We start from the raw sequence: 26,920 nt of genomic DNA on the forward strand, positions 1-26,920 counted from the left end.
TAGCACACTCAGCGGTGGGGCTGGGCTCCGAGGCGGATGACGTAGGAGTCGCTGTGGGACACGTAGCGCACCCAGCGTTGGGGCCGGGCTCAGAGGTGGAGGATGTGGGAGTCGCTGTGGGACACGTCGTGCACCCAGTGGTGCGGCCGGGCTCAGAGGCGGATGACATAGGAGTCGCTGTGGGACACGTAGCGCACCCAGCGGTGGGGCTGGGCCGGGCTCAGAGGCGGATGACGTGGGAGTCGCTGTGGGACACGTAGCACACCCAGCGGTGGGGCTGGGCTCAGAGGCAGATGACGTGGGAGTCACTGTGGGACACGTAGCACACCCAGCGTTGGGGCTGGGCTCGGAGGCGGATGACGTGGGTGTCGCTGTGGGAGACGTAGCACACCCAGCGGTGGGGCCGGGCTCAGAGGCGGAGGATGTGGGAGTCGCTGTGGGACACGTCGTGCACCCAGTGGTGCGGCCGGGCTCAGAGGCGGATGACGTAGGAGTCGCTGTGGGACACGTAGCGCACCCAGCGGTGGGGCTGGGCCGGGCTCAGAGGCGGATGACGTGGGAGTCGCTGTGGGACACGTAACGCACCCAGTGGTGGGGTCGGGCTCAGAGGCGGATGACGTAGGAGTTGCTGTGGGACACGTAGCGCACCCAGTGGTGGGGCTGGGCTCAGAGGCGGATGACGTAGGAGTCGCTGTGGGACACGTAGCGCACCCAGCGGTGGGGCAGGGCTCAGAGGCGGATGACGTGGGAGTCGCTGTGGGACACGTAGCGCACCCAGTGGTGGGGCTGGGCTCAGAGGCGGATGACGTAGGAGTCGCTGTGGGAGACGTAGCACACCCAGCGGTGGGGCCGGGCTCAGAGGCGGAGGATGTGGGAGTCGCTGTGGGACACGTCGTGCACCCAGTGGTGCGGCTGGGCCGGGCTCAGAGGCGGGTGACGTAGGAGTCGCTGTGGGACACGTAGCGCACCCAGCGGTGGGGCAGGGCCGGGCTCAGAGGCGGATGACGTGGGAGTCGCTGTGGGACACGTAGCGCACCCAGCGATGGGGCCGGGCTCAGAGGCGGATGACGTAGGAGTCGCTGTGGGACACGTAGCACACCCAGCGGTGGGGCTGGGCTCAGAGGCAGATGACGTGGGAGTCACTGTGGGACACGTAGCACACCCAGCGATGGGGCTGGGCTCGGAGGCGGATGACGTGGGAGTCACTGTGGGACACGTAGCACACCCAGCGATGGGGCAGGGCTCAGAGGCGGAGGATGTGGGAGTCGCTGTGGGACACGTAGCGCTCCCAGCGGCGGGGCTGGGCCGGGCTCAGAGGCGGATGACGTGGGAGTCGCTGTGGGACACGTAGCGCACCCAGCGGCGGGGCTGGGCCGGGCTCAGAGGCGGATGATGTAGGAGTCGCTGTGGGACATGTAGCGCACCCAGCGGTGGGGCTGGGCTCAGAGGCGGATGACATAGGAGTCGCTGTGGGACACGTAGCGCACCCAGCGATGGGGCTGGGCTCAGAGGCGGATGACGTAGGAGTCGCTGTGGGAGACGTAGCGCACCCAGTGGTGGGGCTGGGCTCAGAGGCGGATGACGTAGGAGTCGCTGTGGGACACGTCGTGCACCCAGCGTTGGGGCCGGGCTCAGAGGCGGAGGATGTGGGAGTCGCTGTGGGACACGTAGCGCACCCAGCGTTGGGGCCGGGCTCAGAGGCAGAGGATGTGGGAGTCGCTGTGGGACACGTAGCGCACCCAGCGGTGGGGCCGGGCTCAGAGGTGGAGGATGTGGGAGTCGCTGTGGGACACGTAGTGCACCCAGTGGTGCGGCCAGGCTCAGAGGTGGATGACGTAGGAGTCGCTGTGGGACATGTAGCGCACCCAGCGGTGGGGCAGGGCTCAGAGGCGGATGACGTGGGAGTCGCTGTGGGACACGTAGCGCACCCAGTGGTGGGGTCGGGCTCAGAGGCGGATGACGTAGGAGTCGCTGTGGGACACGTAGCGCACCCAGCGGTGGGGCAGGGCTCAGAGGCGGAGGATGTGGGAGTCGCTGTGGGACACGTAGCGCACCCAGCGGTGGGGCTGGGCTCAGAGGCGGATGACGTAGGAGTCGCTGTGGGACACGTAGCACACCCAGCGGTGGGGTCGGGCTCAGAGGCGGATGACGTAGGAGTCGCTGTGGGACACGTAGCGCACCCAGTGGTGTGGCCGGGCTCAGAGGCGGATGACGTAGGAGTCGCTGTGGGTCACGTAGCACACCCAGCGGTGGGGCTGGGCTCAGAGGCGGATGACGTAGGAGTCGCTGTGGGACACGTAGCACACCCAGCGGTGGGGTCGGGCTCAGAGGCGGATGACGTAGGAGTCGCTGTGGGACACGTAGCGCACCCAGTGGTGTGGCCGGGCTCAGAGGCGGATGACGTAGGAGTCGCTGTGGGACACGTAGCGCACCCAGTGGTGGGGCCGGGCTCAGAGGCGGAGGACGTGGGAGTCGCTGTAGGACACTTAGCGCACCCAGCGGTGGGGCTGGGCTCAGAGGCGGAGGATGTGGGAGTCGCTGTGGGACACGTAGCGCACCCAGCGGTGGGGCTGGGCTCAGAGGCGGATGACGTAGGAGTCACTGTGGGACATGTAGCGCACCCAGTGGTGGGGCAGGGCTCAGAGGCGGAGGATGTGGGAGTCGCTGTGGGACACGTAGCACACCCAGCGGTGGGGCTGGGCTCAGAGGCGGATGACGTAGGAGTCGCTGTGGGACACGTAGCGCACCCAGCGGTGGGGTCGGGCTCAGAGGCAGATGACGTAGGAGTCGCTGTGGGACATGTAGCGCACCCAGCGGTGGGGTTGGGCTCAGAGGCAGATGACGTAGGAGTCGCTGTGGGACACGTAGCGCACCCAGTGGTGTGGCCGGGCTCAGAGGCGGATGACGTAGGAGTCGCTGTGGGACACGTAGCGCACCCAGCGGTGCGGCCGGGCTCAGAGGCGGAGGATGTGGGAGTCGCTGTGGGACACTTAGCGCACCTAGCGGTGGGTCCGGGCTCAGAGGTGGATGACGTAGGTGTCGCTGTGGGAGACGTAGCGCACCCAGCGGTGGGGCCGGGCTCAGAGGTGGAGGACGTAGGAGTCGCTGTGGGACACGTAGCGCACCCAGCGGTGGGGCCGGGCTCAGAGGTGGAGGACGTAGGAGTCGCTGTGGGACACGTAGCGCACCCAGCGGTGGGGCTGGGCCGGGCTCAGAGGCGGATGACGTGGGAGTCGCTGTGGGACACGTAGCGCACCCAGCGGTGCGGCCGGGCTCAGAGGCGGAGGATGTGGGAGTCGCTGTGGGACACGTAGCGCACCCAGTGGTGGGGCTGGGCTCAGAGGCGGATGACGTAGGAGTCGCTGTGGGAGACGTAGCGCACCCAGCGGTGCGGCCGGGCTCAGAGGCGGAGGATGTGGGAGTCGCTGTGGGACACGTAGCACACCCGGTGGTGGGGCTGGGCTCAGAGGCGGATGACGTAGGAGTCGCTGTGGGACACGTAGTGTACCCAGTGTTGCGGCCGGGCTCAGAGGCGGAGGACTAGGGGGTCGCTGTGGGACACGTAGCCCACCCAGCGGTGGGGATGGGCTCGGAGGCGGATGACGTAGGAGTCGCTGTGGGACAGGTAGTGCACCCAACGGTGGGGTTGGGCTCAGAGGCGGAGGACTAGGGGTCGCTGTGGGACACGTAGCGCACCCAGTGTTGCGGCCGGGCTCAGAGGCGGAGGACTAGGGGGTCGCTGTGGGACACGTAGCGCACCCAGCGATGGGGCAGGGCTCAGAGGCGGAGGATGTGGGAGTCGCTGTGGGACACGTAGCGCACCCAGCGGCGGGGCTGGGCTGGGCTCAGAGGCGGATGACGTGGGAGTCGCTGTGGGACACGTAGCGCACCCAGGGGTGGGGCTGGGCTTAGAGGCGGATGACGTAGGAGTCGCTGTGGGACACGTAGCGCACCCAGCGGCGGGGCTGGGCCGGGCTCAGAGGCGGATGACGTAGGAGACGCTGTGGGACACGTAGCGCACCCAGCGATGGGGCTGGGCTCAGAGGCGGATGACGTAGTAGTCGCTGTGGGAGACGTAGCGCACCCAGTGGTGGGGCTGGGCTCAGAGGCGGATGACGTAGGAGTCGCTGTGGGACACGTCGTGCACCCAGTGTTGGGGCCGGGCTCAGAGGCGGAGGATGTGGGAGTCGCTGTGGGACACGTAGCGCACCCAGCGTTGGGGCCAGGCTCAGAGGTGGATGACGTAGGAGTCGCTGTGGGACACGTAGCGCACCCAGCGGTGGGGCAGGGCTCAGAGGCGGATGACGTGGGAGTCGCTGTGGGACACGTAGCGCACCCAGTTGTGGGGCTGGGCTGGGCTCAGAGGTGGAGGATGTGGGAGTCGCTGTGGGACATGTAGCGCACCCAGCGGTGGGGCTGGGCTCAGAGGCGGATGACGTAGGAGTCGCTGTGGGACACGTAGCACACCCAGCGGTGGGGTCGGGCTCAGAGGCGGATGACGTAGGAGTCGCTGTGGGACACGTAGCGCACCCAGTGGTGTGGCCGGGCTCAGAGGCGGATGACGTAGGAGTCGCTATGGGACACGTAGCACACCCAGCGGTGGGGCTGGGCTCAGAGGCGGATGACGTAGGAGTCGCTGTGGGACACGTAGCGCACCCAGTGGTGTGGCCGGGCTCAGAGGCGGATGACGTAGGTGTTGCTGTGGGAGACGTAGCGCACCCAGCGGTGGGGCCGGGCTCAGAGGTGGAGGACGTAGGAGTCGCTGTGGGACACGTAGCGCACCCAGCGGTGGGGCTGGGCTCAGAGGCGGATGACGTAGGAGTTGCTGTGGGAGACGTAGCACACCCAGCGGTGGGGCTGGGCTCAGAGGCGGAGGATGTGGGAGTCGCTGTGGGACACGTAGCGCACCCAGCGGTGGGGCTGGGCTCAGAGGCGGAGGATGTGGGAGTCGCTGTGGGACACGTAGCGCACCCAGCGGTGGGGCTGGGCTCAGAGGCGGAGGATGTGGGAGTCGCTGTGGGACACGTAGCGCACCCAGCGGCGGGGCTGGGCTGGGCTTAGAGGCGGATGACGTACGAGTCGCTGTGGGACACGTAGCGCACCCAGCGGCGGGGCTGGGCTGGGCTTAGAGGTGGATGACGTAGGAGTCGCTGTGGGACACGTAGCGCACCCAGCGGTGGGGCTGGGCCGGGCTCAGAGGCGGAGGACTAGGGTATCGCTGTGGGACACGTAGCACACCCAGCGGCGGGGCTGGGCCGGGCTCAGAGGCGGATGACGTAGGAGTCGCTGTGGGACACGTAGCGCACCCAGCGGCGGGGCTGGGCTGGGCTCAGAGGCGGATGACGTAGGAGTCGCTGTGGGACACGTAGCGCACCCAGCGGTGGGGCTGGGCTGGGCTCAGAGGCGGAGGACGTAGGAGTCGCTGTGGGACACGTAGCACACCCAGCGGTGGGGCTGGGCTCAGAGGCGGATGACGTAGGTGTCGCTGTGGGACACGTAGCGCACCCAGCGGTGGGGCAGGGCTCAGAGGCGGATGACGTAGGAGTCGCTGTGGGACACGTAGCACACCCAGTGGTGGGGCTGGGCTCAGAGGCGGATGACGTAGGAGTCGCTGTGGGACATGTAGCGCACCCAGTGGTGGGGTGGGCTCAGAGGCGGATGACGTAGGAGTCGCTGTGGGAGACGTAGCGCACCCAGCGGTGCGGCCGGGCTCAGAGGCGGAGGATGTGGGAGTCGCTGTGGGACACGTAGCACACCCAGTGGTGGGGCTGGGCTCAGAGGCGGATGACGTAGGAGTCGCTGTGGGACACGTAGTGTACCCAGTGTTGCGGCCGGGCTCAGAGGCGGAGGACTAGGGGGTCGCTGTGGGACACGTAGCGCACCCAGCGGTGGGGCTGGGCTCAGAGGCGGATGACGTAGGAGTCGCTGTGGGACAGGTAGCGCACCCAACGGTGGGGTTGGGCTCAGAGGCGGAGGACTAGGGGTTGCTGTGGGACACGTAGCGCACCCAGTGTTGCGGCCGGGCTCAGTGGCGGAGGACTAGGGGTCGCTGTGGGACACGTAGCGCACCCAGTGTTGCGGCCGGGCTCAGAGGCGGAGGACTAGGGGGTCGCTGTGGGACACGTAGCGCACCCAGCGGTGGGGCTGGGCCGGGCTCAGAGGCGGATGACATAGGAGTCGCTGTGGGACACGTAGCGCACCCAGCGACGGGGCTGGGCTGGGCTCAGAGGCGGATGACGTAGGAGTCGCTGTGGGACACGTAGCGCACCCAGCGGTGGGGCAGCCCGGCCTGTGGGGCCGTGAAGCGCAGGAAGCGGATCTGCAGGCCAGAGCAGGTGTGCATGGGCAGCTCGAAGGACATGTTCACCGGCCCCACTTCCAGCAGTGAGGAGCTGCTCAGCCCTGGGATTTCCAGCTGCAGGGAGAGAGCGGGGGCGTTATTGTCCGGGGCAGAGCACGACACGCGCCCCCCTTATGTGGGGTGGGGTTGGCACCGTCAGACCCCAGCATAGACGTTAGAGACGTTCATTAACGCCTCTGCCCCACAGCTCATCCTCCTTCCAGAGGGCAGGGTCTCTGCTCCCTCTCCCTAACACAGGGGTGCATCCCCCTGGCCAGGGCCGTCTCCCCCCTCCGCGTCCCAGGCCAGCTTTACCTTGAAGAGGGCGGAGAGCTGGGAGCCCCCCTGGACGCGCGGGATCACCCAGCGAATGGCCTTGATGCTGGGCTGCAGCTCAGCGGTCTGCTCAGGGCTGCTCAGCTCCTGGGACAGGCTGGGGGAGAGGAGAGAGTCAGGGGGGGGCAGGCCTGCCCCCAGCGCCGTCCCCCCAGCATGCAGCCCCCGGTACTAGAGGGGAGACCCGCCCGGAGCCCCGGTCACCCACCTGACGACCCCCTTCGGCACCGGCAGCTGGACTCGCACGTTCAGGGCCTGGCTGGAGGGAAGAGAAAGCGGTGAACTGGGGCCGGGGGGGGGCACGCAGCAGCCTGGGAGCCTGCTGGGGAGGGGGACATGGTTGGCAGGGGCCGTCCGCACCCTAGGGAGCCTCCCAGCTCCCCGGGCTCTTACCTTTTGGGAGCCAGGTCACAGCGGAGCTTGAGGTAGATGCGGAGCCTGTGGGGAGATGGGAAGGGTGAGGGCCGAGGCGTTGGGCCGAGGGGCGTTGTGCTCCCGGATGCCCCGCTCACTCACCTGCCCGTGGGGTCCCTCTCCAGCGTGGGGAAGAGGTGGAAGGGCAGGGCGCAGGGGATGTCGTCTGACAGCTGGTACTGCATCACCGGCAGCTGGGGAGAGCAGAGTGGGGTCAGGCTGTGGGGCTCACCTCCCCCGGTCCCCACACTGGGCGCCCAGCTGCAGGCCGTGGGGCTGCAGAGGGGGGGTCAGGGCAGGCCGTGGGGCTCACCTCCCCTTGGCTGGGGGTGACCTTCAGGATGCGGCTGCTCTCGAACTCGTCTAGCTTCACGGAGCTGTGGAAGGCGCATTGGTCGGCGCGGACGGCGGTGCCGTAGCCTGGGGGGGGAGAGGGGGGGATCAAAGCCAGGGCGCCCCCGCCAGGCAGAGCGGAGACTGGTGGTGCCGTAGCCTGCAGGGGGGGGCGGGATCAAAGCCAGGGCGCCCCCGCCAGGCAGAGCAGAGACCAGCGCCCAGCCACTCACCTCGCAGCTCTGACTTCCCCACGCAGAACTCCTCCGTCAGCCCGATGCGCAGCTCTGCAGGGAGAGGGGAGAGCGTCACGGGAGAGCTGCCCCGATGCCGGCCGAGCCCCCTGCCCCGCTCCCCCGGTCAAGTCCCATGCCCCCTGCACCCTTGGCCCTGCCCCGCTCCGGCCCTGCGCCCCCGGCCGAGCCCCCCACCCCGCTCCCCCAGCCAAGCTCCATGCCCCCTGCGCCCTTGGCCCCGCCCTGCTCCCCCGGTTGAGCCACCAGCCAAGCCCCTGCCCCAGCCTGCTCCACTGGCCGAGCCACCAGCCGCGCCCCCTGCGCCCTCGGCCACACCCCGCTCCACTGGCCGAGCCACCAGCCGTGCCCCCTGCGCCCTCGGCCGAGCCCCCCCATCCTGCTCCCTCAGCCCCAGCACTGACTGCCAGGAAAGAGCGCCCCCGGCGGGCCCGTCTCAGCCGACTCGGGCCCATGGGGCTCCGGGCCTGCAGACGTTACGCACCGGAGCAGCTGGGCAGGTAACTCTTGAGGCGGATTTCTCCCTGGATGTCGGCCTTCATGGGGGTGCCCTGGGTGGGAAGGAGGGGATGGGGGTGAGTCCCTGACAATGAACCAGCCCCCAGCAGCTTCCCCAGGGGGCAAGGGAACCTGGGGCCTTGCTAAGACCCTGTGGATCTGTGAGGGGAGGGCCCAGGACTCCTGTGCCGGACACCTCCCTCCCCCCCCCCCCCCCCCCCCGACTCACGTTGGCTGCGATGACGACCGTCAGCCTCTCCACCACGTCCAGAAACACCTCGTTCCTGGCGCCCTGCGGGGAGAGATGCCGGGCAGCGAGTGACGGCTGCGGGCAGGGCCCAGCCCCCCCACCGTGGGGAAGGTGGATCCGTGCGCCCCCACCCCCCACGGAGGGACTGGGGTGACGCAGTGGGGATTTTCCCTTATGTTCTATGTGAGCCTGTGTGAGTCTTACTATTTCGCACGAATGCTGTGTGTGCCTCAGTTTCCCTGTGCGCTGCACCAGTGTCTAGGTGGTGGGAATAAGGGGGTGTGACTTTTGCGGGGGCTGCTCCAGCTGCCTGCAGGGATGCTATAACCCCCCTTCCTAACCTGAGACCCTGGAGGGGGATGCGACCAAGTGACTCTTAGCCCCAGAAGGCCGTAGGAGGAGCAATGGGCCGGGCAGGGGCCAGGCAGCTGGAAGGAGTCGGTCTGGCTGGCTTGGGGCGCCGGGGGGGGCGGGACCAGCCCTGGCCCTCGCCTCCCTCCCCACAAGGTGGACTTGTGCTAACGAACTCTGCCCTATGCTCAAAAAGAAGAACAGGAGTACTTGTGGCACAAATTACTCCTGTTCTTCTTTTTGCGAATACAGACTAACACGGCTGTTACTCTGAAATCTGCCCTATGCTGTGTTCCTGTCGACTAATAAACCTTCTGTGTCCCCGGCTGGCTGGGAGTCACGGCTGACTGCGAAGTGGGGGTGCAGGACCCTCTGGCTGCCCCAGGACCCCGCCCGGGCGACTCACTGTGGGAAGTGCACGGTGTGAAAAGGGGATGCTGAATGCTCCGAGGTCAGACCCAGGAGGTGAAGCCATGTGAGAGGAGGCTGTTGCGGATTGTGGGGGAGTTAGGGCCCTGCACCCCTCTTCCCGAGATTCACTGTGACTCTCAGCCAGCCAGTAAAGCAGAAGGTTTATTTAAGGACAGGAACACAGTCTCAAGCAGAGCGTGTAGGTACGACCAGACCCCCTCAATTAGGTCCCTCGGGGAGGTTCAGGGAGCTTGGACCCCAGCTTGGGGTTCCCTGCGTTGCACCACCCAGCCCCAACCGAAAACTAACTCCAAACTCCTCCCGCTGCTCCTCTCCTTTGTTCAGTCTCCCGGGCAGAAGGTGTTAATTCTCCCCACCCCCGTTCCTGGCTCAGGTTACAGCTCAGGTAGCTTCCTTCAAGGGAAGTCCCACATCCCCACTGCAACCCCCCTGCAACATTCCCAGGTCAAATCTGCCCTGCTCCCTGCTCCGTCACATCGGCTCCCCAAAGTCCTGACTGGCTTTGTGGGGAGCAGTTCCAGAGCATCGCCCGGGGGCTCCGTGACACCAGCCTGGGTAGTGCCGGAGGCAGGGTAGGGCTCACTGCTGGGGGGCTCGAGGGGTGTCTCACCTGGTCCCCGTGGGGGGGCAGCACGGGGCGGCTGGCGGCCGAGCTCGGAGCCACTTTGCTTTGCTGCGTCTCTGCTCCAAACTGAAACCAGAGGGGGCAGGGTCAGAGTAGGGCCCCGGGATGGAGCCCTGGGGAGTGTCAGGGGCACCAGGTGCCCCATGGCCTGACCCCTCTCAGGGTAACACCTTCTCTGGAGAAGCCACTGCCCTGGGCTTGGCCATGGGAGGAGAGACCCTCAGGCTGCGGGGGGGGCAGGAATCAGGCAGTCACTGGGTGGGGGATTTGGGGGCTGGGCTCACCAAGCCCAGGGGGGGACACGGGGGGGATTTAGGGGCTGTACTCCCCAGGGGGATGGGGGGGATTGGGGGGCTGTTCTCACCAGGGGGATGCGGGGGGGATTTGGGGGGCTGTTCTCATCAGGCCCAGGGGGCACTGAGGGGGGAAGGGACATGGGGGGATTCGGGGGCTGTTCTCACCAGGCCCAGGGGGGCACCAAAGGGGGAGGGGACATGGGGGGATTCGGGGGCTGTTCTCACCAGGCCGACGCTGCCCAGGTCCAGCAGGCTGAAGGCCTTGCTGAGCACAGGCTCCGTCTGGATGAAGTTGCGCAGCACGTCCGGCGCCGTGGTCTGCACGTAGCCGTAGTCCTGGGGGGGGGGGGGAGCACAGAATGGGGGGGGCAGTTACTCCCCCACCACTGGCACAGGACACCAGCACTGCGAGCTTCCCCACAGCGGTGCTCCAGGTGGGGTGTCTGACCTGGGCAGCTTCCCCACGGCAGCGACCCCCCCCCGCCATGCCAGACCCAGACGCCCCCCCGCACACACCAGCATCTCGTCCAGCAGCTCGTAGATGAGCGCGAAGTTGAGGCTGACGGTTTTCTCGCTGAGGGAGCCACAGTAATCGCGGATCAGCGTCACCAGCCTGTGGGAAGGGAGGGAGACAGGGGGAGGGTGAGGGCACAGACGGCTGCTGCTGCCAGTCCCTGCCCCAGGTCCCCTGGCCTGCGCCCCCCCCCCGGGGCTGAGGCTTATCCCCCCATCTGCCCCCTCCCCCACCCAGGGTCACTCCTGCCCCCCCCCCCCGCCTCACCGGTTGAGGAACTCGATGATGGTGAATGGGGAGACATCGTGCCCCGTCGTGGCCACGAAGTAGAGGCCGGCGTGTCGCACGTGGACGAAATGCAGCCCCTCATGCGCCTGCGTCGCGGGGGGGGACGGACACAAGCAGAGTTAGTCAGCCCCCTCTCCCACCAGGGCAATGCCCCCCCCTTACCACACGGACATGCCCCCTCTTTCCCGGTTTCCATAGCGATACTTGAGATGCTCCCCACTTCTGTTACCACAGCGATGCTTGCTTCATCCCCATAGCGACACCCCCTCCCGTTACCAGAGAGACCCTTAACCCGCCCCATTGTGGTGCCGTTCCCCCCGCCCCGGTACCATGAAGACGGGTGCCTGGTCCTTGGGCAGGGCTGTGATCTTCCTATAGAAAGTGTCCACCAGATCGGTGCTGCCTCCGCCGGCCTCGCCACAGACTGGGGGGTGGGTTAAGGAGAAACGACCCCATCAGGGTGGCAGGTGGCTGTGAGCTTCCCCCCAGCAACGCCCAGCTGCAGCCCCAGGGTCTGGGCAGCCCCCCAGCAGTGGTGTTCCCGGGGCAGGAGGTTCCTGGGGGCGGGAGGGGGGGGACCCGTGGGGGGGGGATATGACCCCTGGCCTGGGGGGATGGTTTAGGTGGAACTTAGAGGGGAGCTGATGGGGGGGGCGCAGGGGGGCTAATGTCAGGAGCCAATCGGGGGGCAGCCAGGGGCTGCAGGGGGCCCACACTGAGGAGCCAGGGGGCTGGAGGGGACAGGTGGGGGGTTCTGGGGGGCAGGATACAGTCCTTGTGAACGAGTCTGTCTCCCTTGCAGGAGAGAATGAAAATCTGCGACAACATCTCCGGGCCTGCGGGGGGAGGGGGGAAGAGAGTGAGTTGGACCCTGCCCCCAAACCCCGGCCCCACCCCCTTCAGCCTCGCCCCGAACCCCAGAGCCCCGCCCCTGTCCCGAGACCCCGCCCCGAACCCGTAGCCCCGCCCCTACCCCCGATACCCCGCCCCTGTCCCGAGACCCCGCCCCGAACCCGTAGCCCCGCCCCTGCCCCCGATACCCCGCCCCTGCCCCCGAAACCCCGCCCCGAACCCCAGAGCCCCGCCCCTGTCCCGAGACCCCGCCCCGAACCCCAGAGCCCCGCCCCTGCTTCCGATACCCCGCCCGAACCCGTAGCCCCGCCCCTGCCCCGAGACCCCGCCCACAATCCCCGGAACCGCATCCCTACAACCCGCCCCTTCCCCCGCGGCCCCGCCTCTCCCCCTGAGGTCCGCCCCCAGGAACCCTCCAAGGACCCCGCCCCTCGCCCGAGACCGCCCCCCCGGGCGTCGCCCCCTGAGACAGGAACCCCCCCCGGCCCGCCCCGGGGTCGCGGCCCCTTTAAGAGGGGGCGGGGCTTGTGGGGTCCTGCTGATTCGGTTCGAACCTGGATCCGGCGCGGGCTGCTGCGCTGTCACGTGACGGCAACGCTTGGGCGGGGCCTCCGCGCGACGCTCTACCCGAGCTGCGATTGGCGGGCTGGGCGGGTCACGTGCCGGGCACTGATTGGCCCGGGGCGGGCACGTGGCAGGAGGAGTCTATAGTTTCGCGCCACTTTTGGTTGCGGCGGCAGCAGCGAGAGTGTGGAGCGGTGCTGGGCGGCAGCAGCCCGGACGGGACGGACCCCAGCGGGGACCCGTAGCCAACGGGCCGCGAGCGGCCGGGACGGACCCCAACCGGGATCCGTAGCCAACGGGACGGGACTGACCCCAACGGGGACCTGTAGCGGGACCGACCCAATCGGGGACACGGAGGAACCTGGGACTGAGGGACCCCCCAACCCCCACCATGGCGCCCAGAGACTACGCCGCGGAGACAGGTGGGTGGTGCCCACGCGGCCGGTCGGGGGCCCGGCGAGATCCTATTGGCCGCGGCCCGGAGGAGGGGGCGGGCCTCGGGCTGGCATTGGCTGCAGCGCGGCCGGGGGCGGGGTATCCGTTTCCCGCGCGGCGGGACGCGAGGTCGCCCCGGAAGTGATGTCACGGCGGAGTCTCAGCGCCCGGCGAAACAGTGTCCGTCCGCCGAGGGGTGGGCGGGGCGGAGGGATCCGGGCGCGCGCCGCCTCCACGTGCCGCTTTGTTTACATGGGGCAGTGGGCGGTACAGGGAGGTTAGGGGGAGGGGGGTGCTGTGGGGTAGGGCTGGGGGGATGAGGGGCACTAAGGGAGGGGGATGGGTGGGGATGCTGCAGAGGGATGTGTGGGGGCTGGAGGAGGGATGTGGGGCGGTACAGGGAGGTTAGGGGGAGGGGGGTGCTGTGGGGTAGGGCTGGGGGGATGAGGGGCACTAAGGGTGGGGGATGGGTGGGGGTGCTGCAGAGGGATGTGGGGGCCTGGAGGAGGGATTGGGGCGGTACAGGGCGGTTAGGGGGAGGGGGGTGCTGTGGGGTAGGGCTGGGGGGATGAGGGGCACTAAGGGAGGGGGATGGGTGGGGGTGCTGCAGAGGGATGTGTGGGGGCTGGAGGAGGGATGTGGGGCGGTACAGGGAGGTTAGGGGGAGGGGGGTGCTGTGGGGTAGGGCTGGGGGGATGAGGGGCACTAAGGGAGGGGGATGGGTGGGGATGCTGCAGAGGGATGTACGGGGGCTGGAGGAGGGATTGGGGCACATTGGGGCGGTACAGGGCGGTTAGGGGGAGGGGGGTGCTGTGGGGTAGGTCTGGGGGGATGAGGGGCACTAAGGGAGGGGGATGGGTGGGGATGCTGCAGAGGGATGTAGGGGGGATGGAGGAGGGATGTGGGGCGGTACAGGGAGGTTAGGGGGAGGGGGTGCTGTGGGGTAGGTCTGGGGGGATGAGGGGCACTAAGGGAGGGGGATGGGTGGGGGTGCTGCAGAGGGATGTGGGGGCTGGAGGAGGGATGTGGGGCACATTGGGGCGGTACAGGGCGGTTAGGGGGAGGGGGGTGCTGTGTGGGGTAGGGCTGGGGGGATGAGGGGCACTAAGGGAGGGGGATGGGTGGGGATGCTGCAGAGGGATGTGTGGGGGCTGGAGGAGGGATGTGGGGCGGTACGGGGCGGTTAGGGGGAGGGGGGTGCTGTGGGGTAGGGCTGGGGGGGTGAGGGGCACTAAGGGAGGGGGATGGGTGGGGGTGCTGCAGAGGGATATGGGGGCTGGAGGAGGCATTGGGGCGGTACAGGGCGGTTAGGGGGAGGGGGTGCTGTGGGGTAGGGCTGGGGGGGATGAGGGGCACTAAGGGAGGGGGATGGGTGGGGGTGCTGCAGAGGGATGTAGGGGGGATGGAGGAGGGATGTGGGGCGGTACAGGGAGGTTAGGGGGAGGGGGTGCTGTGGGGTAGGTCTGGGGGGATGAGGGGCACTAAGGGAGGGGGATGGGTGGGGATGCTGCAGAGGGATGTAGGGGGGATGGAGGAGGGATGTGGGGCGGTACAGGGAGGTTAGGGGGAGGGGGTGCTGTGGGGTAGGTCTGGGGGGATGAGGGGCACTAAGGGAGGGGGATGGGTGGGGGTGCTGCAGAGGGATGTGGGGGCTGGAGGAGGGATGTGGGGCACATTGGGGCGGTACAGGGCGGTTAGGGGGAGGGGGGTGCTGTGTGGGGTAGGGCTGGGGGATGAGGGGCACTAAGGGAGGGGGATGGGTGGGGATGCTGCAGAGGGATGTGTGGGGGCTGGAGGAGGGATGTGGGGCGGTACAGGGCGGTTAGGGGAAGGGGGTGCTGTGGGGTAGGGCTGGGGGGATGAGGGGCACTAAGGGAGGGGGATGGGTGGGGGTGCTGCAGAGGGATGTACGGGGGCTGGAGGAGGGATGTGGGGCGGTACAGGGCGGTTAGGGGGAGGGGGGTGCTGTGGGAGGTAGGGCTGGGGGGGATGAGGGGCACTAAGGGAGGGGGATGGGTGGGGGTGCTGCAGAGGGATGTGTGGGGGCTGGAGGAGGGATGTGGGGCGGTACAGGGAGGTTAGGGGGAGGGGGGTGCTGTGGGGTAGGGCTGGGGGGGATGAGGGGCACTAAGGGAGTGGGATGGGTGGGGGTGCTGCAGAGGGATGTAGGGGGGCTGGAGGAGGGATGTGGGGCGGTACAGGGCGGTTAGGGGGAGGGGGTGCTGTGGGGTAGGGCTGGGGGGGATGAGGGGCACTAAGGGAGGGGGATGGGTGGGGGTGCTGCAGAGGGATGTAGGGGGGATGGAGGAGGGATGTGGGGCGGTACAGGGAGGTTAGGGGGAGGGGGTGCTGTGGGGTAGGTCTGGGGGGATGAGGGGCACTAAGGGAGGGGGATGGGTGGGGGTGCTGCAGAGGGATGTGGGGGCTGGAGGAGGGATGTGGGGCACATTGGGGCGGTACAGGGCGGTTAGGGGGAGGGGGGTGCTGTGTGGGGTAGGGCTGGGGGGATGAGGGGCACTAAGGGAGGGGGATGGGTGGGGATGCTGCAGAGGGATGTGTGGGGGCTGGAGGAGGGATGTGGGGCGGTACAGGGCGGTTAGGGGAAGGGGGTGCTGTGGGGTAGGGCTGGGGGGATGAGGGGCACTAAGGGAGGGGGATGGGTGGGGGTGCTGCAGAGGGATGTACGGGGGCTGGAGGAGGGATGTGGGGCGGTACAGGGCGGTTAGGGGGAGGGGGGTGCTGTGGGAGGTAGGGCTGGGGGGGATGAGGGGCACTAAGGGAGGGGGATGGGTGGGGGTGCTGCAGAGGGATGTGTGGGGGCTGGAGGAGGGATGTGGGGCGGTACAGGGAGGTTAGGGGGAGGGGGGTGCTGTGGGGTAGGGCTGGGGGGGATGAGGGGCACTAAGGGAGTGGGATGGGTGGGGGTGCTGCAGAGGGATGTGGGGGCTGGAGGAGGGATTGGGGCACATTGGGGCGGTACAGGGAGGTTAGGGGGAGGGGGGTGCTGTGGGGTAGGGCTGGGGGGATGAGGGGCACTAAGGGAGGGGGATGGGTGGGGGTGCTGCAGAGGGATGTAGGGGGGCTGGAGGAGGGATGTGGGGCGGTACAGGGAGGTTAGGGGGAGGGGGTGCTGTGGGGTAGGGCTGGGGGGATGAGGGGCACTAAGGGAGGGGGATGGGTGGGGGTGCTGCAGAGGGATGTGGGGGCTGGAGGAGGGATTGGGGCACATTGGGGCGGTACAGGGAGGTTAGGGGGAGGGGGGTGCTGTGGGGGGTAGGGCTGGGGGGATGAGGGGCACTAAGGGAGGGGGATGGGTGGGGATGCTGCAGAGGGCTGGAGGAGGGATGTGGGGCGGTACGGGGCGGTTAGGGGGAGGGGGGTGCTGTGGGGTAGGGCTGGGGGGATGAGGGGCACTAAGGGAGGGGGATGGGTGGGGATGCTGCAGAGGGATGTAGGGGGGCTGGAGGAGGGATGTGGGGCGGTACGGGGCGGTTAGGGGGAGGGGGGTGCTGTGGGGTAGGGCTGGGGGGGTGAGGGGCACTAAGGGAGGGGGATGGGTGGGGGTGCTGCAGAGGGATATGGGGGCTGGAGGAGGCATTGGGGCGGTACAGGGCGGTTAGGGGGAGGGGGTGCTGTGGGGTAGGGCTGGGGGGATGAGGGGCACTAAGGGAGGGGGATGGGTGGGGGTGCTGCAGAGGGATGTAGGGGGGCTGGAGGAGGGATGTGGGGCGGTACAGGGAGGTTAGGGGGAGGGGGGTGCTGTGGGGTAGGGCTGGGGGGATGAGGGGCACTAAGAGAGGGGGATGGGTGGGGGTGCTGCAGAGGGATGTACGGGGGCTGGAGGAGGGATGTGGGGCGGTACAGGGAGGTTAGGGGGAGGGGGTGCTGTGTGGGGTAGGTCTGGAGGGATGAGGGGCACTAAGGGAGGGGGATGGGTGGGGGTGCTGCAGAGGGATGTGTGGGGGCTGGAGGAGGGATGTGGGGCGGTACAGGGAGGTTAGGGGGAGGTGGGTGCTGTGGGGTAGGGCTGGGGGGGATGAGGGGCACTAAGGGAGGGGGATGGGTGGGGGTGCTGCAGAGGGATGTGGGGGCTGGAGGAGGGATTGGGGCACATTGGGGCGGTACAGGGAGGTTAGGGGGAGGGGGGTGCTGTGGGGTAGGGCTGGGGGGATGAGGGGCACTAAGGGAGGGGGATGGGTGGGGGTGCTGCAGAGGGATGTACGGGGGCTGGAGGAGGGATGTGGGGCGGTACAGGGAGGTTAGGGGGAGGGGGTGCTGTGTGGGGTAGGTCTGGGGGGATGAGGGGCACTAAGGGAGGGGGATGGGTGGGGGTGCTGCAGAGGGATGTGTGGGGGCTGGAGGAGGGATGTGGGGCGGTACAGGGAGGTTAGGGGGAGGTGGGTGCTGTGGGGTAGGGCTGGGGGGATGAGGGGCACTAAGGGAGTGGGATGGGTGGGGGTGCTGCAGAGGGATGTGGGGGCTGGAGGAGGGATTGGGGCACATTGGGGCGGTACAGGGCGGTTAGGGGAAGGGGGTGCTGTGGGGTAGGGCTGGGGGGATGAGGGGCACTAAGGGAGGGGGATGGGTGGGGGTGCTGCAGAGGGATGTAGGGGGGCTGGAGGAGGGATGTGGGGCGGTACAGGGAGGTTAGGGGAAGAGGGTGCTGTGGGAGGTAGGGCTGGGGAGATGAGGGGCACTAAGGGAGGGGGATGGGTGGGGGTGCTGCAGAGGGATGTGTGGGGGCTGGAGGAGGGATGTGGGGCGGTACAGGGAGGTTAGGGGGAGGGGGGTGCTGTGGGGTAGGGCTGGGGGGGATGAGGGGCACTAAGGGAGGGGGATGGGTGGGGGTGCTGCAGAGGGATGTGGGGGCTGGAGGAGGGATTGGGGCACATTGGGGCGGTACAGGGAGGTTAGGGGGAGGGGGGTGCTGTGGGGTAGGGCTGGGGGGGTGAGGGGCACTAAGGGAGGGGGATGGGTGGGGATGCTGCAGAGGGATGTACGGGGGCTGGAGGAGGGATGTGGGGCGGTACAGGGAGGTTAGGGGGAGGGGGGTGCTGTGGGGTAGGGCTGGGGGGGTGAGGGGCACTAAGGGAGGGGGATGGGTGGGGGTGCTGCAGAGGGATGTGTGGGGGCTGGAGGAGGGATGTGGGGCGGTACAGGGAGGTTAGGGGGAGGTGGGTGCTGTGGGGTAGGGCTGGGGGATGAGGGGCACTAAGGGAGTGGGATGGGTGGGGGTGCTGCAGAGGGATGTGGGGGCTGGAGGAGGGATTGGGGCACATTGGGGCGGTACAGGGCGGTTAGGGGAAGGTGGTGCTGTGGGGTAGGGCTGGGGGGATGAGGGGCACTAAGGGAGGGGGATGGGTGGGGGTGCTGCAGAGGGATGTAGGGGGGCTGGAGGAGGGATGTGGGGCGGTACAGGGAGGTTAGGGGAAGAGGGTGCTGTGGGAGGTAGGGCTGGGGGGATGAGGGGCACTAAGGGAGGGGGATGGGTGAGGGTGCTGCAGAGGGATGAGGGGGCTGGAGGAGGGATTGGGGCACATTGGGGCGGTACAGGGCGGTTAGGGGAAGGGGGTGCTGTGGGGTAGGGCTGGGGGGATGAGGGGCACTAAGGGAGGGGGATGGGTGGGGGTGCTTCAGAGGGATGTAGGGGGCCTGGAGGAGGGATTGGGGCGGTACAGGGCGGTTAGGGGGAAGGGGGTGCTGTGGGGGGTAGGGCTGGGGGGATGAGGGGCACTAAGGGAGGGGGATGGGTGGGGGTGCTGCAGAGGGATGTGGGGGGCTGGAGGAGGGATGTGGGGTGGTACAGGGAGGTTACGCGGAGGGGGTGCTGTGGGGGGTAGGGCTGGGGGGATGAGGGGCACTAAGGGAGGGGGATGGGTGGGGGTGCTGCAGAGGGATGTAGGGGGGCTGGAGGAGGGATGTGGGGCGGTACAGGGCGGTTAGGGGGAGGGGGGTGCTGTGGGGTAGGGCTGGGGGGATGAGGGGCACTAAGGGAGGGGGATGGGTGGGGGTCTTGCAGAGGGATGTGGGGGCTGGAGGAGGGATTGGGGCACATTGGGGCGGTACGGGGCGGTTAGGGGGAGGGGGTGCTGTGGGGTAGGGCTGGGGGGGATGAGGGGCACTAAGGGAGGGGGATGGGTGGGGGTACTGCAGAGGGATGTACGGGGGCTGGAGGAGGGATGTGGGGCGGTACAGGGAGGTTAGGGGGAGTGGGTGCTGTGTGGGGTAGGTCTGGGGGGATGAGGGGCACTAAGGGAGGGGGATGGGTGGGGGTGCTGCAGAGGGATGTGGGGGCTGGAGGAGGGATGTGGGGCACATTGGGGCGGTACAGGGCGGTTAGGGGGAGGGGGTGCTGTGGGGTAGGGCTGGGGGGGATGAGGGGCACTAAGGGAGTGGGATGGGTGGGGGTGCTGCAGAGGGATGTGGGGGCTGGAGGAGGGATTGGGGCACATTGGGGCGGTACGGGGCGGTTAGGGGGAGGGGGTGCTGTGGGGTAGGGCTGGGGGGATGAGGGGCACTAAGGGAGGGGGATGGGTGGGGGTGCTGCAGAGGGATGTGGGGGCTGGAGGAGGGATGTGGGGCACATTGGGGCAGTACAGGGCGGTTAGGGGGAGGGGGTGCTGTGGGGTAGGGCTGGGGGGGATGAGGGGCACTAAGGGAGTGGGATGGGTGGGGGTGCTGCAGAGGGATGTGGGGGCTGGAGGAGGGATTGGGGCACATTGGGGCGGTACGGGGCGGTTAGGGGGAGGGGGTGCTGTGGGGTAGGGCTGGGGGGATGAGGGGCACTAAGGGAGGGGGATGGGTGGGGATGCTGCAGAGGGATGTAGGGGGGATGGAGGAGGGATGTGGGGCGGTACAGGGAGGTTAGTGGGAGGGGGGTGCTCTGGGGTAGGGCTGGGGGGGATGAGGGGCACTAAGGGAGTGGGATGGGTGGGGGTGCTGCAGAGGGATGTGGGGGCTGGAGGAGGGATTGGGGCACATTGGGGCGGTACAGGGAGGTTAGGGGGAGGTGGGTGCTGTGGGGTAGGGCTGAGGGGATGAGGGGCACTAAGGGAGGGGGATGGGTGGGGGTGCTGCAGAGGGATGTACGGGGGCTGGAGGAGGGATGTGGGGTACATTGGGGGCGGTACAGGGAGGGAGTGCTGTGGGGTGAGGTCGGTGCAGGGAGCGGGGTGTTGAGGGGATGGGTGTGGAGTAGGCCGTTGCCAGGAGGTTTAGGGGGGTTGGTGCCAGTGTGGGGCAGGGTGGGGATTGTTGTGGGGAAGCTGGGGGACGAATCGGTGCGTGGGGGCGGTCCCCGGGTCTGACGTTCTCTCGCTGTCGCCCCTCAGAGAAGGTGAAGCGCTTCTTGCAGGAATTCTGCCGGGATGGCGAGCTCGGCAAGAAGGATTTCCCGTATCGGGACCAGCTGGTGAGACCCCCACAACACCCCCACCCGCATCAATGCTCCCCGCTGCCCCAGCCTCCCCCCCAGCAGGGGGTGCTGGAGGCAGCTGGGGGTCTCCCCCAGTCCTGCAGCTCAGCCCAGCACCCCTCCCTGCCCCTCCCCCCCAGGTGTCTCTGGCTCACCGGGAGCAGGTGGCCCTGTACGTTGACCTGGACGAGGTGGCTGAGGAGGACCCCGAGCTGGTGGACGCCGTGTGCGAGAACGCCAAGCGCTACGTCCGCCTCTTCGCCGACGCTGTGCACGAGTTGCTGCCCCAGCACAAGGAGCGGGAGGTGAGGGGCGCTGGCGAGATGGGGCAGGAGTGGGAGGCTGGGGCTGTGCTTGACGGAGCCCTTGTCCGCCCCCCCAGGTGGTGCACAAGGACGTCCTAGATGTGTACATTGAGCACCGGCTGATGCTGGAGCAGCGCGGCCGGGACACGGGGGAGACGCACAGCCCCCAGAACCAGTACCCCCCGGAGCTGCTGCGTCGCTTGTGAGTGCCTGGAGCCAGGGGGGCGCTGACATCTCTGGCTCCCTCCCCTCACCTCCAGGCCCCTGGGTCTCCCAGCCCTCCCCACGCCGGGAGCTAGGCTCTGTATCCCTTAACTCCTCCTGTCTCTAACTCCCTGCCGCTCTCCTTCCTTCCGCCACAGCGAGCTGTACTTCAAGGCCCCATCGGGCTCCAAGGCCCGGGTGATCCGGGACGTGAAGGCCGACTGCATCGGGAAGCTGGTCACCGTCCGCGGCATCGTCACCCGTGTCACTGAGGTCAAGCCCATGATGGTGGTGGCGACCTACAGCTGCGACCAGTGCGGAGCAGAGACCTACCAGCCGGTGAGGGGAGCTGCTGTCTGTCTGTCCGCTCGGGGGAAGCTGACGGGGCCGAGCGCCCTGTCACGGAGCTACCGGACCACCGCGGTCTCTTGGGAGGGCCTCTTTCATGTGCCGGACCGCTGGGGGGTCTCTGGGGGAAGCCACACGGCCTCACCGCCTCCATGAGCTCTGGTCAGTGAGTCAAACAGACTGAGCCCTGGGAGAGACTTGTCCGTTCTGCAGGGACCAGCGCACCCCAGCCAGTGCTGACAGCGGTGTCCAGGGCAGCGGGTGATCTGGGGGTTAGCACGGAGAACGGAGGGGTGAAGCGTCAGCCCAGGGCAATTCCCCCAAGCCAGGCTTAGGGGATCCCTGTTTTCAGAGTCTGTCTGACTTTCTTCCTGGCTGGATGCCAGCACTTCTCCCTCCCCTCCCACCTTCCCTGCTGGGGTCTCTGCTCTGTCACTGGCCCTTGCATTGTCTCTCTGGCTCCCTCGTGGGTTTGGGTCTTTTCACCCAGTTCCTTAACGAGGCTGCATCCCCCCACCCCAGACAGGGAGGTGACGTGCACACCTGTGTCTTTCAATCTGCCCTCAGAGCAAACTTAACCCCCTTCCCTCAGTGGGTAGCCAGGTAACCCCCAGAGGAATCTGAGGCACATCTAGGCCTCATTAAATAATTACAAACATTCTCACTTTGTCATGCCCCCCACCTGGGCATGGGGGAGCAGCCGAGTCCCCTGTTTAGCCACCGGGCAGGTGGGGGTTTGTGTGGCTGGTTCATTGTGACCCTCTTCCCCGCCCCTCCACTCTCAGATCCAGTCCCTGACTTTCATGCCGCTGATCATGTGCCCGAGCCAGGAGTGCCAGACCAACCGCTCCGGGGGGCGTCTCTACCTGCAGAGCCGTGGCTCCAAGTTCATCAAGTTCCAGGAGCTGAAGATGCAGGAGCATGTGAGTGGGGGGTTTTCGGGCTGGGGAGGGGAGTTGGGGCATATGAATGGGGGGCCCCAAAGATTGATCTGGGCTCCCCGGCGTGCCCCCCGATTTGGTTATAGGGGTTTCTGCCAGAGTCGGGGGGGGGGGGGGGGGGCTAGTCCCCGGAGGGAGGGTGTGGCTGATTTTTTTTTTTTTTTTTTTTCCCTCTTCCCCTCCATGCAGAGCGACCAGGTGCCGGTAGGGCACCTCCCGCGCTCCATCAGCGTGGCTGTGCATGGCGAGAACACGCGGCTGGCCCAGCCTGGGGACCACGTCAGCATCACCGGCGTCTTCCTGCCCCTGCTGAGAGCTGGCTTCCGGCAGATGGCCCAGGTGAGAGTGGGGGAGGCAGGGCCGGATCGGGGGGGCTGGGCTGGGCTCGGGTTGGGTCAACCTCCCGTGCCGGTTGCTGAGGTAGTTCTGGGGGATGGAGAGATGGGGAATGTTTCACCCCAAGGGTGGGTGCTGGGCGGGTCCCCTAGAGTAACGCGCCCCCCTGCTCCCCCCAGGGGCTGATCTCCGAGACCTACCTGGAGGCGCATCGCATCGTGAAGATGAACAAGAGCGAGGAGGACGAGCTGGGGTCAGGGGAGCTGACAGAGGACGAGCTGCGCCAGATCACAGGTGACACCCCCCCACACTTCCCCCCCCCCCCCCATAGCCCCTCATCCCCTGCCCCCAGCCTTGCTGGGCCCTGGGGAGCCACCCCAACTCCACAGCCCTGTGGCACCTCCTGCCAGCCCCCTGGGCGTGCTGAATGTGGGGCAGCTGAGATCCCCCCCCCACCTGCCCCGTACCCTGCGGCACCTCCTGCCAGCCCCCTGGGCGTGCTGAGTGCGGGGCAGCCGAGATCCCCTCCCCCCACCCGCCCCGTACCCTGTGGCACCTCCTGCCAGCCACCTGGGCATGCTGAGTGTGGGGCAGCTGAGACCCCCTCACCCGCCCCGTACCCTGCGGCACCTCCTGCCAGCCCCCTGGGTGTGCTGAGGGTGGGGCAGCTGACAGAGGAGGCACAGGGCCTGCTCGTGGGTGAGATCTCCCCTGTATAGCCCTGTTTGCACGTCCTGCTAGCGCCCCCCGCCACCTCTCCACACCCTGGTCTGGTTGGGGGGGGGAAGCGGCAAGTCATGGATCAAGGACCCGCCCCAGCCCTGCTGACCCCCCCCCCTGCTGTGTGCAGAGGAGGATTTCTACGACAAGCTGGCAGCCTCCATCGCCCCCGAGATCTACGGGCATGAGGATGTGAAGAAGGCCCTGCTGCTGCTGCTGGTGGGGGGCGTGGACCGTAACCCCCGGGGCATGAAGATTCGGGGTGAGTCTGAGGTGGAGGAGACAGAACCCCGGGGCGAGGAAGTGCAGGGGGGCGGCGGGGGGAGGACGCCGGGGGGGGTGTATATGTATCTGGGGGGGAGGGATCGATCCCGTGGGGGGGCTGCTCTGACGCTGACCCAGCTCCTCACGGTCTTCCTCCAGGGAACATCAACATCTGCCTGATGGGTGACCCAGGCGTGGCCAAGTCCCAGCTGCTCTCGTACATCGACCGCCTGGCCCCCCGCAGTGAGTAACACCCCACCCCGGGGGCTAGGGGGCCCCCTCCGACTCCCATCTCCCCCCAGGTCAGTGCCCCACGGCCTGGGCCCACCCGCTCTGACTGTCCCCTCCCTTCCCCAGGTCAGTACACGACGGGGCGTGGCTCGTCGGGCGTGGGGCTGACGGCCGCCGTGCTGCGGGACCCGGTGACGGGGGAGCTGGCCCTGGAGGGCGGGGCGCTGGTCCTGGCTGACCAGGGCGTCTGCTGCATCGACGAGTTCGACAAGATGCTGGAGAGCGACCGCACGGCCATCCACGAGGTGATGGAGCAGCAGACCATCTCCATTGCCAAGGCAGGCGTGCTGGCCACCCTCAACGCCCGCTGCGCCATCCTGGCGGCCGCCAACCCCGCCTACGGGCGCTACAACCCCAAGCGCAGCCTGGAGCAGAACGTGCAGCTGCCGGCGGCTCTGCTCTCCCGCTTCGACCTGCTCTGGCTGATCCAGGACCGGCCCGACCGGGACAACGACCTGCGGTGAGAGCCCGGGGGGGCCCCTCTCTGCTCGGGGGCGGCCTGGGGCCGGGATGGGGCATCCGGGGAGCAGCGCTAACGCGTGTTGCCCCCACAGGTTGGCCCAGCACATCACCTACGTCCATCAGCACAGCCGGCAGCCGCCCTGCGCCTTCCAGCAGCTCGACATGAAGCTCATGAGGTGAGAGCTCGGTAGGGGACTGGGGGCTGGTGGGTTAGAGCAGGGGGGACTGGGAGCCAGGACTCCTGGGTTCTCTCCCCGGCTCTGGGAGGGGAGTGGGGGCTGGTGGGTTAGAGCAGGGGGGGGGGCTGGGAGCCAGGACTCCTGGGTTCTCTCACCAGCTCTGGGAGGGGAGTCGGGGCTGGTGGGTTAGAGCGGGGGGGGACTGGGAGCCAGGGCTCCTGGGTTCTCTCCCTGGCTCTAGGAGGGGAAGGGGGCTGGTGGGTTAGAGCAGGGGGACTGGGAGCCAGGACTCCTGGGTTCTCTCCCCAGTTCTGGGATGGGATGTTGATAAATGCAAATTCACATTGGAAAACATAATCCCAACTATACATATAAAATGATGGGGTCTAAATTAGCTGTTACCACTCAAGATCTTGAAGTCATTGTGGAGAGTTCTCTGAAAACATCCACTCAATGTGCAGCAGCAGCCAAAAAAGCGAACAGGATGTTGGGAATCATGAAGAAAGGGATAGATAATCAGACAGAAAATATCATGTTGCCTCTCTATAAATCCATGGGATGCCCCCTATCTTGAATACTGCGTGCAGATGTGGTCACCCCATCTCAAAAAAGGTCTAGCGGGACTGGAAAAGGTTCAGAAAAGGGCAACAAAAATGATGAGGGGTCTGGAACAGCTTCTGTATGAGGAGAGATTAATCAGACTGGGACTTCTCATTTTGGAAAAGAGACGACTAATGGGGGATATGATTGAGGTCTAAAATCATGATGGGTGTGGAGAAAGTAAATAAGGAAGTGTTATTTACTCCTCATAACACAAGAACTAGGGGATACCCAATTAAATTAATAGGCAGCAGGTTTAAAACAAACAGAAGGAAGTATTTTTTCCACCCAACACACTATTAACTTGTGGAACTCCTTGCCAGAGGATGTTGTGAAGGCCAAGACTATAACAGGGTTCAGCGAAGAACTAGATACGTTCATGGAGGATAGGTCCATCAATGGCTATTAGCCAGGATGGGCAGGAATGGTGTCCCTGGCCTCTGTTTGCCAGGAGCTGGAATGGGCGACAGGGGATGGATCACTTGGTGATTCCCTGTTCTGTTCATTCCCTCTGGGGCACCTGGCATTGACCACTGTTGGCAGACGGGATACTGGGCTAGATGGACCTTTGCTCTGACCCAGTCCAGCCGTTCTTATGTTCCGTGGGGTCAGGTGGGTTATGGGGGGGGGGGGGGGGGGGGGGGGGGGAGGCTGGAAGCCAGGGTTCTATGCCCTGAGCATCCTGCTGGGGAGGGGGGGCAGATTCTCTCTCCCCCCCCCTCCCCTCCCCCCATATTAACCCATCTTCCCCTTGCTCCCCCAGGCGCTACATCAGCATGTGTAAACGGAAGCAGCCGACCGTGCCGGAGGCGCTGGCTGATTACATCACAGCCGCCTACGTGGAGATGCGCAAGGAGGCCTGGGCCAGCAAAGACACGACCTTCACGTCGGCCCGCACACTGCTGGGCATCCTGCGTCTGGCCAGTGCCCTGGTGAGCGCCCACCCGAGCAGGGAATGGGGGGGGGGGGGGTGGCACCGTTCCCGGCTCCGCAGGGCTAAAGTGCTGACAGTGCAGGTAGCTAGCGTCTGGTTGCTACTGCAGTGTGGGGGCTTGCAGCTCTGGGGGGCCACTGGCATCAGCGGATTGCCCCCCCTCCAGGCTGGCCTGCAGCTGGGTGCAGGGGCAGAGAGGGAGATGCCCGGAGCAGGAACCGCTCGTCCTGTCCCCCCAGCCAGTCCCAGAGGCTCCAAAGTGCTGTTCGTGCAGGTAGCGTGTGCAGCCAACTACTGCCGAGTCAGCGCTTCGCGAGCCCCCCCGGACACCCCGTCGGGGGGACCCCTGCCGGCCCCATCGACTGCAGGGAGGAACCCAGAGGCCCCGGGCTGCTCTTCGGGTCATGCAGTGGCCAGGCCCCCTTCGCCCTGGGGGTGGGGATGGAACGCCCGCCAGGCTGGGCGGGTCGGGATTGGCAGAGGTTTGGTCGATAGCTGGGAATGGCCCGGGGTATTGCCCCTCGTCTCGGTCTGCTGGGGATGGATGGGTGCTGGTGGTCAAGCATTTCCTGGGTTGTGGGGCAGAGCCGGTGACCCACGTTGACCCCCTCCCCGTGCCGCCTCCCCTCCAGGCCCGGCTGCGGCTGGTGGATGTGGTAGAGAAGGAGGACGTGAACGAGGCCATGCGGCTCATGGAGATGTCCAAGGACTCGCTGCTGGGGGACAAGGGGCAGCAAACCAGGTGAGACGTGGGGTTTGTGCCCCTAACATTCAAATGCCAAGGCAGGGCTTCCGTCCCCTAAGTCTCTTCCCCACACACGTACAGCCAAGGGTCCTGCTGGGGGGCAGGGCGCTCTGGGTTAGGGGCACATTCCTGCTTAGGGAGGGGGGCGTTCCTGTGGCTCCATTCTTCTCTCCCCCCTGCCCCAAGGAAGCAGCGGATGGGATCTCTGGGGGGGCGTTCCCTGAGGCTGGGACTGGGAGCAGTGGGGGGGCTGGGGGCAGGGGTTCCCTGGGGCTGGGGGCAGTGCAGGAAGGGGTTTGTGGAGGCTGACAGTGTGGGGGCAGTGCTGACGCATCCCCCTTTCCCCAGGACACAGCGGCCAGCGGACGTGATCTTTGCGGCGGTGCGGGAGCTGA

At 67.2% G+C, this 26,920-nt stretch overlaps 2 protein-coding genes across 3 annotated transcripts in view; one reads left to right on the top strand and one right to left on the bottom strand.

Moving 5' to 3' along the window:
* Positions 1-5,217: 5,217 nt before the first annotated feature.
* On the bottom strand, positions 5,218-12,382 carry AP4M1 (adaptor related protein complex 4 subunit mu 1). 2 transcript variants are annotated; one of them, XM_054005793.1, is made up of 16 exons: positions 12,338-12,382; positions 11,702-11,767; positions 11,261-11,355; positions 10,911-11,017; positions 10,646-10,742; positions 10,355-10,465; positions 9,819-9,899; positions 8,405-8,467; positions 8,162-8,228; positions 7,657-7,710; positions 7,404-7,510; positions 7,193-7,284; positions 7,070-7,114; positions 6,885-6,935; positions 6,656-6,773; positions 5,218-6,415 (listed from the first exon to the last, which is right to left on the bottom strand). In XM_054005793.1, exons 2-16 carry the CDS (start codon positions 11,757-11,759, stop codon positions 6,224-6,226), a joined length of 1,338 nt encoding a protein of 445 aa, XP_053861768.1. In that variant the 5' UTR covers positions 11,760-11,767; positions 12,338-12,382; the 3' UTR covers positions 5,218-6,223. The 2 variants fall into 2 exon arrangements, with proteins under 2 accessions (XP_053861768.1, XP_053861767.1); XM_054005792.1 differs by lacking the exon at positions 6,656-6,773 and having other exon boundaries at positions 6,307-6,415; positions 12,338-12,381.
* Positions 12,383-12,467: 85 nt separating this feature from the next.
* Positions 12,468-26,920, top strand: part of MCM7 (minichromosome maintenance complex component 7) — a 14,680-nt gene continuing 227 nt past the window's right edge. Inside the window, exons 1-15 of the mRNA XM_054005556.1 lie at positions 12,468-12,769; positions 20,114-20,193; positions 20,337-20,501; positions 20,579-20,703; positions 20,864-21,044; positions 21,839-21,976; positions 22,184-22,333; positions 22,510-22,624; positions 23,181-23,312; positions 23,474-23,557; positions 23,672-24,065; positions 24,160-24,243; positions 25,610-25,778; positions 26,413-26,522; positions 26,874-26,915. Of these exons, the coding sequence (XP_053861531.1) occupies positions 12,739-12,769; positions 20,114-20,193; positions 20,337-20,501; positions 20,579-20,703; positions 20,864-21,044; positions 21,839-21,976; positions 22,184-22,333; positions 22,510-22,624; positions 23,181-23,312; positions 23,474-23,557; positions 23,672-24,065; positions 24,160-24,243; positions 25,610-25,778; positions 26,413-26,522; positions 26,874-26,915 (2,000 nt within the window). The 5' untranslated portion in view covers positions 12,468-12,738. The remainder of the gene's footprint in view (positions 12,770-20,113; positions 20,194-20,336; positions 20,502-20,578; positions 20,704-20,863; positions 21,045-21,838; positions 21,977-22,183; positions 22,334-22,509; positions 22,625-23,180; positions 23,313-23,473; positions 23,558-23,671; positions 24,066-24,159; positions 24,244-25,609; positions 25,779-26,412; positions 26,523-26,873; positions 26,916-26,920) is intronic.

Source organism: Malaclemys terrapin, chromosome 15 (assembly GCF_027887155.1).
Source record: "Malaclemys terrapin pileata isolate rMalTer1 chromosome 15, rMalTer1.hap1, whole genome shotgun sequence".
Lineage (NCBI taxonomy): Eukaryota > Metazoa > Chordata > Testudines > Emydidae > Malaclemys > Malaclemys terrapin.

Coding starts and splice junctions, on each gene's coding strand:
- AP4M1 (XM_054005793.1), bottom strand. CDS start 11,759: ATGTTGTCGCAGATTTTCATTCTCTCCTGCAAGGGAGACAGACTCGTT. Junction 8,468..9,818: donor TGCCCCCCCACGGGGACCAG/GTGAGACACCCC, acceptor CTCTCCCCGCAG/GGCGCCAGGAACGAGGTGTT. Junction 8,229..8,404: donor CGGTCGTCATCGCAGCCAAC/GTGAGTCGGGGG, acceptor CTTCCCACCCAG/GGCACCCCCATGAAGGCCGA.